Source organism: Hypanus sabinus, chromosome 14 (assembly GCF_030144855.1).
Source record: "Hypanus sabinus isolate sHypSab1 chromosome 14, sHypSab1.hap1, whole genome shotgun sequence".
In the NCBI taxonomy this organism is placed as follows: Eukaryota; Metazoa; Chordata; class Chondrichthyes; order Myliobatiformes; family Dasyatidae; genus Hypanus; species Hypanus sabinus.
Window position 1 is genome coordinate 83,592,354 of NC_082719.1, and position 16,972 is coordinate 83,609,325.

Consider the following 16,972-nt stretch of genomic DNA (forward strand, 5'->3'; position numbering starts at 1 on the left):
CTCCAATGAGGCCTTTCAAAATTCACTAGGTTTCAATATCCCCACCCCCATTTTTCTGAATTCCAGTGAGTACAGGCCCAGAGCTATCAAACACCCCTCACGTAATGAGTCTTTCAATTCCAGAATCATTTTCGTGAACCTCCTTTGAACTCTGTCCAATGACAGCACATCCCTTCTCAGATGATCAGCCCTATACTGCTCACAATACTCTGAGGCCTTATCAGAGCCTTACAAAGCCTCAGCATTACATCCTTGCTTTTATATTCTAGTACTCTCAAAACAAATGCTAACTTCACATTTGCCTTCCTCACCACCGACTCAACCTACAAATTAACCTTTAGGGAATCCTGCAAGAGGACTCCCAAGTCTCTTTGCACCTCAGAATTTTGAACTTTCTCTCCATCTGATTATTTTCCAAATTTGATAAAGATAAAAAAATAGATGTACATACTACTGAACGGTTCAATTGGCAAAGAAACTATACAGAGCCAGTTGGATTTTTTTTTAAATAGAAGAACACTGCTTATACAATACCACCAAGCATCCATTTTTTATGACTTCCACCTACTTAAATACAAACCATATTTAAAAACATTCATCCATGACAAAATCTTTTTATATGAATCCACTTCTAAACTTTGGAGAGAAACATTTCCTGATATCAGGCCGAATATATTTGAGTTTCTTGAACGATTCAAACAAGCTTCAAGAACTAATGATATCTAAGATCACACAGTAAAAAATATCAAATATAAATTTTCCTTAAAGGAACAATTAGATACCCCGAATTAAATACCCTCATAAAATACCAACAAATTGATTCCTCATTTTAAAAAAAAATCAAGAAATGTAGAATGATACCTTAATCCCAAATCTACAATCGTCAGAAATTAAGTGTTTATTCAAAGAAAATTGAAGAAACAAGTGGTTTCAAACTGGGATTATAAACTAAATCCATAAAGAGCTGAATGCAGCTAAACCAATGTATATGGTATATTGTTTCTATTTAATGTACAAAATTACCCATCAGAAATAGCTGTTTAAATCTACTGTACGAAGCCTGTATATCCTGCAGATTTGGGAGAGTGGTTGAAAGGACCTCTGTCCTGACGGTATGATTCAAGGGATGCGTTTCTCCAAGAACATGAAGTAACCTAAAATAACCACAAGAGAATATCATATTAGTGTAAAAAGGGAGAGGCAGGATACATTGATTTGTATACAGTCCTTACTATTTCTGTATACTTCTCTCATTCATAGTGCATGCAGCTTAGGGCAAAGAGCAATTCTGGGGCATGCTCTACTGATACATTTTAAAATATTACAGGAGATTTTCCTTTAGGCAAACAAAGTAGGAATTTTGAAGTTTCTTGATTCTAAAAGTTGATCTTTTTAAGTGACTTAAGAAGTCACTCTTAATACTAATCACTTTGACAGATCAATTATTTAATTAGCCCCAGATATTGGATTCAACACCCATCCCCTACCAACTTTCTCTATAAGACCTGAATTGCACGACAACAATGCAGCAGAGACTGGGGAACTCAGGTCAGCAAGGATATGAGGTGAACACCATCTGCAGGAGAACTCCATTTCATGGACCATTTTATCTTACTCATCTATGGTAGGCAGTACAAGAACTTCCAACTGTGTAATGTGAAGCAGGTTCACGGGTTTGATGAATGAGGCATAGGACATTTGACTACAAATAAGCATTTTATTTATTTACAAACAGTAAAAGATTTGGCCAAGCATCCAAATTCCCCCCCAAGTTAGACAGACTACAAAATTAAATATTCACCAAATAGATAATTAGCCAAGAGTGTGGTCAGGCCTTCTAAGACTGGAGCATATTTTCCCAATGGCTCTTCAGTACTGGTTATCACCTCAGTGTAAAGAACCACTAAGACAAAAGGAAAGAGACCAAGTCTCCTACACATGCTACCCTTAACCCAGAGGTGCCAGAAACCAGACACCAGGCCCCTCAACCATCAGGCTCTTGAACAAGAAGTGATAACTTCACTTGCCACAACCACTGAAATGTTTCCACAACCTATGGACTCATTTTCAAGGACTCTTCATCTCATGTTCTCAATATTCATTTATTTATTCTGTTTTTTTTTCTCTTTTGTATTTGCAGCTTGTTGTCTATTGCACATTGGCTGTTTGGCCTGTTGCATGCAGTCTTTGATAGATTCTATTGTGTTTCTTTAAGGTATTCTGTATGCCCACAAGAAAACAAACCTTAGGGTTCTATGGTGACATACATGTAACTTCGATAATAAATTTACTTCGAACTTCAACATCTTGAATATACAGAATTAAATTTGAAGAATCTTATTTAGAATGGTAGCAAATCCTAAGGAGCAGAACCTCTTTTAATAGTCATCAGTTTTCTGTTTTAAAAGCTTTTGAATACAAACTGCAGACACCAAAATATAGCCAATTATTTGTTAGTTTTGAGGAATGGCTGCATGAATATACAACTGACCAGGAAGTTAAGAAACAAAACATCTGTCCTTAAACTGTGCATTGAGTGGCTGGGATACATCTTTCATAATGTGCTAATAGCTGGAACATTCATCTGTTGCCTTTCCCTAGGTAGTTTCAATGGGACAGAGATGGTCCAAAACACCCAATGATTTGGTTTTCCTGCAAGTAACAGGGCACTGCAAGAACTGCTGACTTCCAAATGACTGACATTTTGCAGAAATAAAGCTTAAAACATTGAATTCTATTTTCCATGTAATTAATTAGAAAACTGCATACAAAAACATAGGTTAAGGGTGAAGGGGGAAAAGTTTAAAGGGAGTATTAGGGGAGGCTTCTTCACACAGAGAGTGGTGGGAGTGTGGAATGAGCTGCCAGATGAAGTGGTAAATGCGGGCTTGTGGCGACCCATTTCCTGGCACATCCGAACCGACTCACAATTAGATAGCCTACGGGGGTTTGCGAGCACAGAGCATTGGAGCCTCTGCGCCACGGGGGGCAGGTTGAGGGAGGCTTAAAAGTGAGGCTGAAGATTTCGAATAAGGTTTTTTCCTTCGACTGCAGTTACCGACTCCGTGTCGTAATTTTAGCGCTGCGTGTAGCACACCGCTACAATTGGTGACCCCGAAGTCCAAACGATTTTTGGACCAGAAATGACAGACGCCGCCTCTGTTCATGCGGTTTCATTGAAACTGCCGGGTTTCTGGACACAGCGACTGAACCTATGGTTCCAGCAAGCCGAAGCCCAATTCCACGTTCGCCAGATCACCTCAGAAGACACCCGCTACTACTACGTGGTGAGCTCCCTCGACCAGGACACAGCGGCCCAGGTCGCAGAGTTCGTACAGTCGCCCCCGGCAGATGGCAAGTACACGGAATTCAAAGCCCTGCTCCTCAGGACTTTCGGACTCTCACGGCGTGAGCGGGCTGCCCGTTTACTGCACCTGGATGGCTTGGGCGACAGACCTCCTTCGGCTTTAATGAATGAGATGTTGTCTCTGGCCGACGGACACACACCCTGCCTCATGTTTGAGCAGGCATTCCTGGAGCAGCTGCCCGAGGACATACGCCTGCTGCTGTCCGACGCGGATTTCAGTGACCCCCGGAAGGTGGCAGCCCGGGCGGACTTGCTGTGGGACGCCAAAAAGGTGAGCGGGGCGTCCATCGCACAGATCTCCCAGCCACGCTCCCGGCAGCAAACCAGTCCAGGCCCGGCCGCAGAGCCTGCCAACCCCCAGCCCAATGAACACTGGTGCTTCTACCACCAGCGGTGGAGTGCAGAAGCCAGCCGTTGTCGCCCGCCCGGGAAAAGCCAGGGCCAGCCGCCGCTGATGGCTACGGCGGCTGGCCATTGGGATAGCCTCCTGTATGTGTGGGATAGCAGGTCGGGACGCCGGTTTTTGGTCGATACTGGGGCTGAGATCAGCGTTTTACCCCCGACGAGTTACGACACCCGCAGCAGGGCACCGGGTCCCCCCCTGAGGGCCGTGAATGGCAGCACAGTAAGGACCTATGGCACCCGTCAGGTGCAGCTACAGTTCGGCTCCAGCCAGTTCACGTGGGACTTCACACTGGCCGCCGTAGCCCAACCGCTTCTGGGTGCGGATTTTTTGCGGGCTCACAGCCTACTGGTCGACCTGCCCAGGAAGAGACTGGTACACGCCGAGACCTTTCAGACGTTCTCCCTGGGTGCAGCCTAGTTGCCAGCCCCTCACCTCGGCTCCATCACGCTGTCCGACAACGACTTCACCAGGGTCCTGGCGGATTTCCCATCGGTTCTGGCACCGCAGTTCACAGCGGCCATGCCCAGGCACGGCGTACAGCACCACATCCCGACCCAGGGACCACCCCTCCACGCCCGCGCTCGGCGGCTTCCCCCGGACAAGCTCTGACTGGCGAAGGAGGAGTTCCAGAGGATGGAGGAATTGGGGATCATCCGGCGGTCCAACAGCCCATGGGCCTCCCCCCTGCACATGGTGCCCAAAGCGACGGAGGGCTGGAGACCGTGCGGCGACTACCGCAGGCTGAACGAGGCTACCACACCGGACCGCTACCCTGTGCCGCACATTCAGGACTTTGCAGCAAACCTGCACGGCGCACGGATCTTCTCCAAGGTAGACCTCATCCGAGGGTACCATCAAATCCCGATGCATCCTGACGACGTCCCCAAAACGGCTCTCATCACCCCGTTTGGCCTTTTTGAGTTCCTCCGCATGCCGTTCGGCCTGAAGAATGCCGCACAGACGTTCCAGCGGTTAATGGACGTGGTGGGAAGGGACCTGGACTTCGCGTTCATCTATTTGGATGACATCCTCATAGCCAGCAGCAGTCATCAGGAGCATCTGTCCCACCTCCGTCAACTCTGTGCCCGACTGAGTGAGTACGGTCTTACAATCAACCCCGCCAAATGCCAGTTCGGACTCGATACCATTGACTTCCTGGGCCACAGGATTACTAAAGACGGGGCAACCCCTCTGCTCGCTAAGGTAGATGCGGTCCGCCTCTTTCCCCGACCCACCACGATCAAAGGCCTTCAGGAATTCGTAGGTATGGTCAATTTCTACCGCCGCTTCCTCCCTTCAGCTGCCCGGATCATGCGCCCCCTGTTCGCCCTGATGTCGGGTCCGAGCAAGGACATTACCTGGGACGAGGAGTCCGCCGCCGCTTTCGTTCAAACGAAGGAAGCTTTGGCTGACGCCGCAATGCTAGTACATCCCAGAATGGACCGCCCTCACAGTGGACACATCAAACACGACAGTCGGTGGGGTGCTGGAGCAACTCATCGCAGGTCGCTGGTAACCCCTGGCGTTTTTCAGCAAACACCTGCGACCACCCGAGCTCAAATACAGTGCTTTCGACCGGGAACTGTTGGCGCTCTACCTGGCAATCCGGCATTTCAGGTACTTCCTAGAAGGTCGGCCCTTCACCGCGTTCACGGACCACAAACCGCTTACCTTTGCGTTTACGAAAGCGTCCCTGGTCGTCCCGCCAGCAACGTCACCTGTCCTACATCTCTGAATACACGACGGATGTCCGGCACGTCTCGGGTAAGGACAATGTCGTGGCGGATGCGCTCTCTCGCCCTACCGTTCATGCCCTTTCCCAAGGGGTAGACTTTGAGGCACTGGCGAGGCGCAGCAGGCGGATGAGGAGATTCCGAGTTACAGAACCGCAGTCTCCGGTTTGCAGCTCCAGGACCTCCCCGTGAGCCCGGGTGAGAGGACCCTACTCTGTGACGTTGCCACCGGCCAGCACCGTCCCGTCGTCCCGACAGCCTGGCGGCGCCGCGTTTTCGACTCCATTCATAACTTGGCGCATCCCTCCATCCGGACAACTGTCCGGATGGTTTCCAGCAGGTTCGTTTGGCACGGACTCCACAAACAGGTCAGTGAATGGGCCAAAACGTGCATGCACTGCCAGACGGCCAAGGTGCAGCGGCACACCAAAGCCCCACTGCAGCAGTTCCATCCCACCCACCGGCGTTTCGACCACATTCATGTGGATATCGTAGGCCCCATGCCAGTGTTGCGCGGATCGCGGCACCTCCTGACTATTGTGGACCGGTTCACAAGATGGCCAGAGGCGGTCCCGCTCACCGACACCACCTCCGAATCTTGCGCCCGAGCCCTGATCACCACCTGGATATCTCGCTTTGGTGTACCAGCCCACATTACCTCCGACAGAGGCGCCCAGTTCACCTCCAGCCTGTGGTCAGCTATGGCCAGCCTTTTGGGGACTCAGCTGTACCACACCACTGCCTACCACCCACAGTCGAACGGGCTAGTGGAGCGTTTCCACCGTCACCTGAAGTTGGCCCTCATGGCCCGCCTGCGAGGAGCCAACTGGGCGGACAAGCTTCCCTGGGTCCTACTCAGCATCCGCACAGCGCCCAAGGACGACCTGCACGCCTCATCGGCCGAGTTGGTATACAGCGCACCCCTGGTCGTCCCCGGGGAGTTCCTACCAGCCCCAAGGGGGCAAGAGGAAGATCCCGCAGCAGTCCTGGGCAGACTACGCGAGAAGCTCGGTAACCTGGCCCCCATACCCACTTCACAGCACGGGCGGCACCCGACCTGCGTACCCAAAGACCTACAGAACTGTAAGTTTGTGTTTGTACGAAGGGGCGGGCATCGGCCACCGCTGCAGCGGCCATACGAGGGGCCGTTTATGGTGCTCCGGAACAACGGGTCCACGTTCGTGCTGGACGTTGGGGGGAAAGAGGAGGTTTTCACGGTGGACCACCTCAAACCGGCCCATGTGGACCTGGCGCAACCGGCCGAGTTTCCGGCACCTCGGTGCAGAGGCCGACCTCCCAAGCAGGTTCTGGCCCAGACTGTGGACATTGGGGGGTGTATCGCCGGTTCTTGGGGGGGGTTATGTGGCGACCGATTTCCTGGCACATCCGAACCGACTAACAATTAGATAGCCTATGGGGGTTTGCGAGCACAGAGCTTTGGAGCCTCTGCGCCACGGGGGGCAGGTTGAGGGAGGCTTAAAAGTGAGGCTGAAGATTTCGAATAAGGTTTTTTCCTTCGACTGCAGTTACCGACTCCGTGTCGTAATTTTAGCGCTGCGTGTAGCACACCGCTACAGGCTCACTTTTAACATTTAAGAAAAACTTGGACAGGTACATGGATGAGAGGGGTATGGAGGGATATGGTCCAAGTGCAGGTCAATGGGACTAGGCGGAAAAATGGTTCAGCACAGCCAAGAAGGGCCAAAGGGCCTGTTTCTGTGCTGTAATGTTCTATGGTTCTATTAAAAGAGATTGGTAACAAATGGTCATATTAAAGAATAGCAGGATGTAAGGTCATACTACAAGACCTTTGCATGACTGATTAGAAAAACTTATTCTAGTGTCAATGCAACATTGAGAAAGCACATCGTTGTATTTAACAAACTCAAAATTGTTTGTGTTATCAGTACTTATTTTATTTTGTTCAGACCCATTTTGTAAGCAAGTCATCAAAATCATCTGCAAGCCATAGCAGTTTACATTACCCCAAATAGGAGTAAAAATAAAAAAGTTCAAACTGTAGAAGATATCCATTTGAATTTGAAATTCAGCTACATGCACATTACAAACAAGACCCAGCCACAGAGTAGCACAAAAAATTCTAGAGGATCTCAGCAGGTCAGGCAGTATCCACGGGGTGGGGGTGGGAAGAAACCAGAATAAGAAGGTGAGCATGGGAGTGGAAGCCAACTACCAACCTGTCAATCCAGCCTTTGTCCATTTGTGAAGTGCTGTCATCAGCAGTTTCAGGAATAGCTGCCATCTTCATCAACGCACAACCACTGGAGTGAGACCAGCACCAAAGCTGTGCCGAGGTAAGAAAGAATAACTCATTTATTAAATCAATTTTTTTAAAAACAAAACATATTGATGCAAGACAAAACTGGTTGGTCCCCACATCTACAACAGCAAAGTCTGAAATTTTGAAATTAAATTTACAGGAGTACAGAAATATGGCCCATGCCGCCTCTAAGAGCAAGACACCAAGCTGAAGATAATCAGTTGCAACACAGGCAGAAATGGTTCAATACAAATTGGTGAGGGTCAGAAGGAACATGGCCAATTCCTTCAGCTTCCTGAGAAGCTTTCTTGCTCATGGCAAAGTGTTTGCTGCCTGTCCCTACTGATTGCATCCATTGGTCAGTACACAGGGAGGTGCTGAGCCCTAGGTCTAGGAGTTTGGGGATGAGTGCTTGGAATTACAGTGTAGTCAATAAACAATAGTCCACATGGGAGTCTTTGTTATCTAAATGCTCCAGAGAAATACCTTAAAATATTGATTCTAGCAGCATTTTCTTCTTAAGATCTTAAACATTCCACACTTCAAGAGTTTTAAAACTTAGTTTCTCAAATTCCTCCTCAGAGTTTTAACATTTGGAAATTCAAGATAGTTTAGTGTCATTTTCAGTACACAAGTGTCAAGAACAAAATAATTGTTACTCTGGATCAGACACAACATGAGAAAACACAATAAGACAAATAACTCAATAAATATGAATATCTAAGATAGCCTATATATAGTATAGATTGATTGTATGTCCATAAAGCGACACTAAGTATAGGAGAGCCTGTGCATAAGGTGACTGGCAAAAAATGATCAAGTAGTGGTGGTGAGTTAGTGGGTGGAGGCGTTGATGAGCCTTTATTTGGGGGAAGCAACTACTTTTAAGTCTGGTGGTCCTGGCATGGGTGCTATGTAGCTTCTTCCCTGATGGGAGTGGGACAAACAGTCCATGAGCAGGGTGGGTGAGATCCTTCATCATGTTACTGGCCCTTTTCCTGCACCTTTCTGCATACATGTCCTTGATGGCCGGTAGGCTGCTGCCAGTGAAGTGTTGCGTTGTTTGATTACGTGTCACCGTGCCTTCCTGTCCACTGCAGTGCAGATTCAATACCATACAGTCATGCAGCGAGTCAGGATGCTCTTCACTGCGTATTGTAGAAGGAAGCAGGTAGAGATGTGCATAGTCCAGCTATTACGAGTCCCTGTAAATCTTTCCCAAGGTGTAGTCCCCAAGCAGCTTTAACTTTTAGCAGGGCATTGTGAAGATATGACACAATTTCTAGATACAAAAGACCTACATTTCATTTGTGACCATGGCAATTTAAAGCAGTACGTAATCGATTTCCACTTCCCTTTAATGCTGTTTTCGTTTCTAGTTTGTCACTATTCTACCCCAAGGTGGCACTGTATTTCCATTTGCCACCAAAAAAATCCCGGTTGTTTATCTTGTAATTAATTGCTCCCTGTAATTAGAATCCTTGCATTTGCCTTGCTTACAAAGTCCCCCATCTGTGTTTTTACGAACTTTTTGATTGGTGGCTTTCTATCTCATCATTCAAGTTTTGTGTCGGAGCTGCATCAATATTCCAAAAGCTGGACATACCACTGGTGGAAACCTTTTACTTAGTTGTCACTCTATTCTTTCTTTCTAGTCTTCTCCTGTAGTACCAATTTCCTAACCAGATCATTAATTTGCCTTCAATTTCATGAGATCCAACTTTAGCTGAAAGTACATGAAAACATGGAACATAAGAGTACAGCATAGGAAGAGGCCCTTCATCCCACGATATCTGCACCAAACACAACGCTTAATGAAATTAGATGTCTTTTGCCAGTACATGATCCATATCCCTCTATTCTCTAAAATACAGCCGACAATCTAACAGCTTCCTAAATGTCGCTATCATACCTGCCTCCACCACTATGCCTATCTGAGTAACACATTTGTCCCACAAGATCCCTCTATCACCTTAAATGCATGGCCTCTGCTACTTGACATTTTACCCTGGGAAAAAAGATTCTGACTGTCTTGGTACTTTAATCAATGTCTTTGTTTGTTATGTGCTGCATCCTTTGATGTGGGTGATCATGGTCTTGATTGTTCTTGGCAAGTTTTTCCTACAGAAGTGGCTTACCATCGCTTTCTTCTGGGCAGAGTCTTTACAAGCCGGGTGACCCCCAACCATTACCAACACTCTTCAGAGATTGCCTGCCTGGTGTCAATGGTCGCAAAACCAGGACTTGTGATCTGCACCAGCTGCTCATACGACCATCCACCACCTACTCCCATGGCTTGACTGTTGGGGGGGGGGGGGGGGGGAGTTGGGGCTAAGCAGATGTAGCACCTTTCCCAAGGGCGACATGCAGGCTAGCGGACGGTACGAGTGCCTTACAGCACCCTTGGTACAGATGTATCTCCACTTCACCACTCATATTTGCCTTTAGTATGCTCAGATAAACAGTATTCATAGTCTGCTTGCAAGGTGAAGCAGCAGAGTTTGTTTTCTAAGAAACAAAATTAGATAGAGTGAACAATTCTTTTTCTTGTCACACACAAAATGCTGGAGGAGCTCAGTAGGTCAGGCAGCATCAAATAAACTGATGACGTTTCATGCTGTGATCTTTCATCAGGACTGGGAACAAAGGAGAAAACAGGACAAAATGTGGTGGGGGGGGGGAGGAGTTAGGTGAAAGCTGACACCAGATGAGGGGGAAGGTATGTGGGTGGAGGAAGGGTGATGGAATGAGACATTGGGAGTGATATGTGGAAAGGGTAAAGGGCTGAAAGAGGAATCTGAAAGGAAGCGAGAGTGACTATGGCAGAAAGGGAGGAGCATGGCATTCGAGGGAGGTAATAGACAGGTGAGTGAAAGGGGCAAGAGGGGAGCCAGAATGGGAAACTGAAAAGGAGAGGAGTGAGGAGGGATAAATCACCCTAAGTTAGAGAAATCAATTCTCATGCTGTCAGGTTGGAGGTGACCCAGACAGAATAACGTGTTGCTCTTCCAATCAGTGAGTGGCCTTCTCATGGCAGTAGAGGAGGTCATAGACCAGCATGTCGGAATGGGAATGACAAGTAGAATTAAAAATGGATGGCCACTGAGAAGTCCCACCTGTTGTGGAGGAGGGAGAAAAGGTGCTCAATAAACGATCCCACAATTTACATCAGGTCTCACTGATGTAGAAGAGACTGCACTAGGATACAGTACTGGATACAGTAGAAGACCCTAACAGACTTTCAGGAGAAGTGTTGCCTCACCTGGACAGACTATTGGGGCCCTGAATGGAAGGGAGGGAGGAGGTGAATGGGCAAGTGTTGCACATCCTGCCTGCAGGGATAATTGCTAGGAGGGAGATCAGTGGTGAGGGATGTGGACAAGGGAGTCACATTGAAAACGATCTGTGCAGAAAGCTGGGAGTGGTGGGGGGGGGAAGAAATAGAATATATGCTTATTGGTGGGATCCCGTTAAAGATGATGGATTTTCCAAAGATGTGTGGAATGATAGATAAGGATGAGGGAAACTTTATAACCATACAACAATTACAGCACAGATTCAGGCCATCTCAGCCCTTCTAGTCTGTGCCGAACGCTTACTCTCACCTAGTCCCACCAACCTGCACTCAGTCCATAACCCTCCATTCCTTTCCTATCCATATACCTATCCAATTTTTTTTTCTTTTTTAAAAAAAAATGACAATATCAAACCTGCCTCTACCACTTCTACTGGAAGCTTGTTCCACACAGCTACCACTCTCTGAGTAAAGAAATTCCCCCTCTTTTTACCCCTAAACTTTTGCCCCTTAACTCTCAACTCATGTCCTCCTGATTGAATCTCCCCTACTCTCAATGGAAAAAGCCTCTTCACATCAACTCTATCTATCCCCCTCATAATGTTAAGTACCTTTATCAAGTCCCCCCTCAACCTTCTAGGCTCCAAAGAAGAAAGACCTAACTTGTTCAACCTTTCTCTGTAACTTAGGTGCTGAAACCCAGGTAACATTCTAGTAAATCTCCTCTGTACTCTCTCTATTTTGTTTGATATCTTTCCTATAATTTGGTGACCAGAACTGTACACAATACTCCAAATTTGGCCTCACCAATGCCTTGTACAATTTTTTAAAAAACTTTTTTTATTGAGTTTTCAAATAGTTACAGAAATAAAAGAAAATATGAGAAAAAATATATATATACCCTACCCCCCTCCCCTTAACCCCTCCCCCCTAACATCCCTATATAAAAAAGAAAGAAAGAAAGGAAAAAAAAGAAAGAAAGAAAGAAAGAAAGAAAGAGTGCCTGGGTATCGGAAGATCCCCACATGCTCCATGGAGTTCGTAATAACTTTAGTATATATATTTATTTATTTCCCCAAATAACCAATTATTTCATCGTCGGAGCACCGATATATTTAATCCTGTCTTTTGTAAATAAGGGCGCCAAATTTTCAAAAATGTTTCATATTTATCTCTTAAATTGTAAGTAATTTTTTCAAGTGGAATACAGCCATAAATTTCCTTCTTCCAACGATCTATACTTAAGTATGTATCCGATTTCCAAGTAACTGCAATAGCCTTTTTGGCTACTGCCAATGCAATTTTTATAAATTCTTTCTGATATTTATTCAATTTGGGTTTTGGTTTTATCTCTTCAATATTGCCTAGTAAAAATAATATTGGATTATGTGGAAGTTGTGTTCCAATAAAACTCTTAAATTTGTCCAAAAAGGTTGAATTTTAGAACACGACCAAGTAGAATGTAAAAAAGTACCGATGTCTTGTTTACATCGGAAACACTGATCGGATAAATTTGGGTTTAATTTCTTTATTTTTTGTGGTGTAATATATAATTGATGTAAAAAATTATTTTGCACTAATCTTAACCGGACATTTATTGTATTTGTCATACTATCAAGACATAGTCTTGACCAATTTGTTTCTTCAATTTTAATATTCAAGTCACTTTCCCATTTTTGTCTTGACTCATGGACTTCTTGTTTAATTGCCTGTTTTTGAATCAAGTTATACATATAAGAAATAAATTTTTTAATCTTTTCTTTTTGAATTAAAGTTTCTATTTCATTAGATTTCAGCAATAACATTGTTTGACCTAATTTTTCTCTTAAATAAGCTCTTAGTTGGAAGTAACAATAAAGAGTGTTGTTTGATACTTTATATTTATTCTTTAATTGATCAAATGACATTAATATACCTTCAAAACAATCTCCTATATATCTAATCCCTTTTTGAAACCAATTATATAAAAGTTGATTATCCATTGTAAAAGGAATGTCTATTTTGAATTAAAGATCTCTTTGCTAATAAAGATTTCTTTGTCTCTTCATCAACATTTATCTTATTCCATAAGTCAATCAAATGTTTTCATATAGGAGATTCTTTCTTTTCCTGTATCCATTTAGATTCCCATTTATATATAAAATCTGGTGCATTTTCTCCTATTTTATCTAGTTCTATTCTAATCCACGCCGGTTTATCTTTCTCAAAAAAAGATGCAATAAATCTAAGTTGGTTTGCTTTATAATAATTCTTAAAATTTGGAAGTTGTAACCCTCCTAGATCAAATTTCCATGTCAATTTTTCCAACGATATTCTTGACATCTTACCTTTCCAAAGAAACTTCCTCACATATTTGTTTAACTCTTGAAAAAACTTCTGAGGTAGTTGTATCGGTAATGATTGAAATAGGTATTGTAATCTAGGGAATATATTCATTTTTATGGTATTTACTCTACCTACTAATGTTATTGGTAATACCATCCATTTATCAAGATCTTCTTGAATTTTTTTCAGTAATGGTAAGTAATTTAATTTATACAAGTTCTTTATATCATTATCAACACTTATACCTAAATATTTTATACCATTTGTCGGCCATCTAAATTGTTATTAATCGACATTGACTATAATCTCCTTTAGTAAGAGGTAAAATTTCACTTTTATCCCAATTTATTTTATAACCTGATATTTTCCCATATTCTTCTAATCTAGTCAGAGATTGTATAGCATTAAAGAAAAAGAAGTATGACAGGGCTAAGATGAGTGGGAATACAGATGATTGGGAAAGTTATAAGGAACAGCAGATCTTAACTAAAAAAGCAATACGGAGAGAAAAAAATCAGGTATGAGCTCAGTCTAGCCAGGAATATAAAAGGGGATAGCAAAAGCTTTTTTAGCTATGTGAAGAGAAAGAAGATAGTTAAGAACAATGTTGGCCCCTTGAAGAATGAATTGGGAGAAATTGTTATGGGAAACAGGGAAATGGCAACAGAATTTAATGCGTACTTTAGATCTGTCTTCACCAGGGAGGACACAAGCAATCTCCCAGATGTATGGATGGGCCAGGGTCATAAGATATCAGAGAAATTGAAACAGATTGACATTAGGAAAGAAACTGTGATGAGTAGACCGATAGGACTGAAGGCTAATAAATCCCCGGGTCCAGATGGTCTGCATCCGAGGGTTCTAAAAGAGGTGGCTCAGGAAATTGCGGATGCATTGGTAATCATTTTGCAATGTTCCTTAGATTCAGGATCAGTTCCTGAAGATTGGAGAGTGGCTAATGTTATCCCAGTTTTCAAGAAGGGAGGGAAGGAGAAAATGGAGAACTATTGCCCTGTTAGCCTAACGTCAGTCGTGGGGAAGATGCTTGAGTCCATTATAAAGGACGAAATAGTGGCATATCTTGATGGCAGTAATAGGATTAGGCCGAGCCAGCATGGATTTACCAAGGGCAAATCATGCTTGACTAATCTGTTGGAGTTTTTTGAGGGTGTAACAAGGATGTTAGACGAGGGTAAGCCAGTGGATGTAGTGTACCTAGATTTTCAGAAGGCATTCGATAAGGTGACACATAGGAGATTGGTGAGTAAAATCAGAGCTCATGGCATTGGGGGCAGGGTTTCAACATGGATAGAAAACTGGTTGGCAGATAGAAAGCAAAGGGTAGCAGTGAATGGGTGTTTCTCGGACTGGCTGGAGGTGACTAGTGGGGTACCACAGGGCTCTGTATTGGGACCATAGCTCTTTACGATTTATGTCAACGATTTAGATGAGGGCATTGAAAACTATATCAGCAAGTTTGCTGACGATACTAAACTGGGTGGTAGTGTGACATGCGAAGAGGACGTTAGCAGAATACAGGGAGACTTGGATAGGCTGGGTGAGTGGGCAGATACTTGGCAGATGTCATTCAATGTGAATAAATGTGAAGTTATCCACTTTGGAAGCAGGAACAAGAGGGCAGAGTATTGTCTGAACGGTGTAGAGTTAGGTAAGGGAGAAATGCAAAGAGACCTAGGAGTCCTAGTTCATCAGTCAATGAAGGTGTATGAGCAAGTGCAACAGGCAGTGAAGAGGACAAATGGAATGTTAGCCTTTATTACAAGGGGAATTGAGTACAAGAGCAAGGATGTCCTTTTGTATTTGTACAGGGCCCTGGTGAGACCACACCTGGAATATTGTGTACAGTTTTGGTCTCCAGGTTTAAGGAAGGACATTCTGGCAATTGAGGAAGTGCAGCGTAGATTCACTAGGTTGATTCCTGGGATGGCAGGGCTGTCTTACGCAGAGAGATTGGAGAGATTGGGCTTGTACACACTGGAATTGAGGAGATTGAGAGGGGATCTGATTGAAACGTTTAAGATAATTAAAGGATTTGATAGGATTGAGGCAGGAAATATGTTCCAGATGTTGGGAGAGTCCAGTACCAGAGGGCATGGATTGAGAATAAGAGGTCAGTTATTTAAAACATGGTTGAGGAAAAACTTCTTCTCCCAGAGAGTTGTGGAGGTGTGGAATGCACTGTCTCAGAAAACGGTGGAGGCCAATTCTCTGGATGCTTTCAAGAAGGAGCTAGATAGATATCTGATGGATAGGGGAATCAAGGGATATGGGGACAAGGCAGGGACTGGGTATTGATAGTGAATGATCAGCCATGATCTCAGAATGGCGGTGCAGACTCGAGGGGCCGAATGGTCTACTTCTGCACCTATTGTCTATTGTCTATAGGATAATTTACGCAAAGAGTGCAATGGGTTTGTTAAATAAAGCAGAACATCATCAGCAAATAAGTTAATTTTATATTCTTCCTGATTAACTCTAAAACCCTTAATATCTGGGTCCATTCTAATTAATTCAGCTAATGGTTCTATCGCCAACACGAATAAAGCAGGTGATAATGGACAACCTTGCCTAGTTGATCTTGTTAGCTGAAATGGTGTTGAAATTTGACCATTTGTCACTACTTTAGCTTTGGGATTAATATTTAAGGTTTTAATCCATTTTATAAAAGATACTCCTAATCCATATTTTTCCAATACTTTAAATAAAAAATCCCATTCCAATCTATCAAATGCTTTTTCTGCATCCAAAGCAACTGCCACACTCATTTCCTCCCTCTTTTGTGCCAAATGAATTATACTAAATAACCGAGTTACATTATCTACCGATTGTCTGTTTTTAATAAATCCTGTTTGATCCATATGTACTAATTTTGGTAAGTATTTGGATAATCTGTTAGATAAGACTTTTGCTATTATTTTATAATCAGTGTTTAATAAAGAAATAGGTCTATATGATGCTGGCTTTAAAAGTTCTCTATCTTTTTCTGGCAATACTATTAAAATAGCTGTCGAAAAAGATTCTGGAAGTTTGTGTGTTCTTTCCGCTTGATGTATTAACTCCATAAAAGGAGGAATTAATAAATCTTTAAACTTTTTATAAAATTCAGGCGGAAAACCATCTTCTCCTGGAGATTTATTACTTTGAAGTGATCCTAGGGCTTCTTCGACCTCTTTCAATGTAAAAGGCATATCTAATCCCTTCTGTTCTTCCATATTTAATTTTGGAAGAGTTATTTGTGATAAAAATCTTTCTATCTTGACATTATCATTTTGTGATTTTGATTTATACAATTCAGAATAAAAATTCTTAAAAGTTTAATTAATTTCTAAAGGTTTATAAGTAATTTTATTTACTCTTGTTCGAATTGCATTTATTGTTTTAGAAGTCTGGTTTGTTTTTAACTGCCATGCAAGGACCTTATGTGATCTTTCACCTAGTTCATAATATCTCTGTGTAGTTCTCATAATTGCTTTTTCTGTTCGATATGTCTGTAGTGTATTATATTGTAACTTCTTATTAATAAGTTGTCTTTGTTTTTCTTCTG

At 43.6% G+C, this 16,972-nt stretch overlaps 1 protein-coding gene across 2 annotated transcripts in view; it reads right to left on the reverse strand.

Moving 5' to 3' along the window:
* The window catches only part of mtmr12 (myotubularin related protein 12), a 103,688-nt gene that overhangs the window by 14,259 nt on the left and 72,457 nt on the right, over positions 1 to 16,972 (reverse strand). For both annotated transcript variants that reach the window (XM_059989573.1, XM_059989572.1), the window contains exons 9-10: positions 7,705 to 7,811; positions 1,024 to 1,154 (exon numbers count right to left, since the gene is read on the reverse strand). In XM_059989573.1, coding sequence (XP_059845556.1) covers positions 1,024 to 1,154; positions 7,705 to 7,811 — 238 coding nt within the window. The remainder of the gene's footprint in view (positions 1 to 1,023; positions 1,155 to 7,704; positions 7,812 to 16,972) is intronic.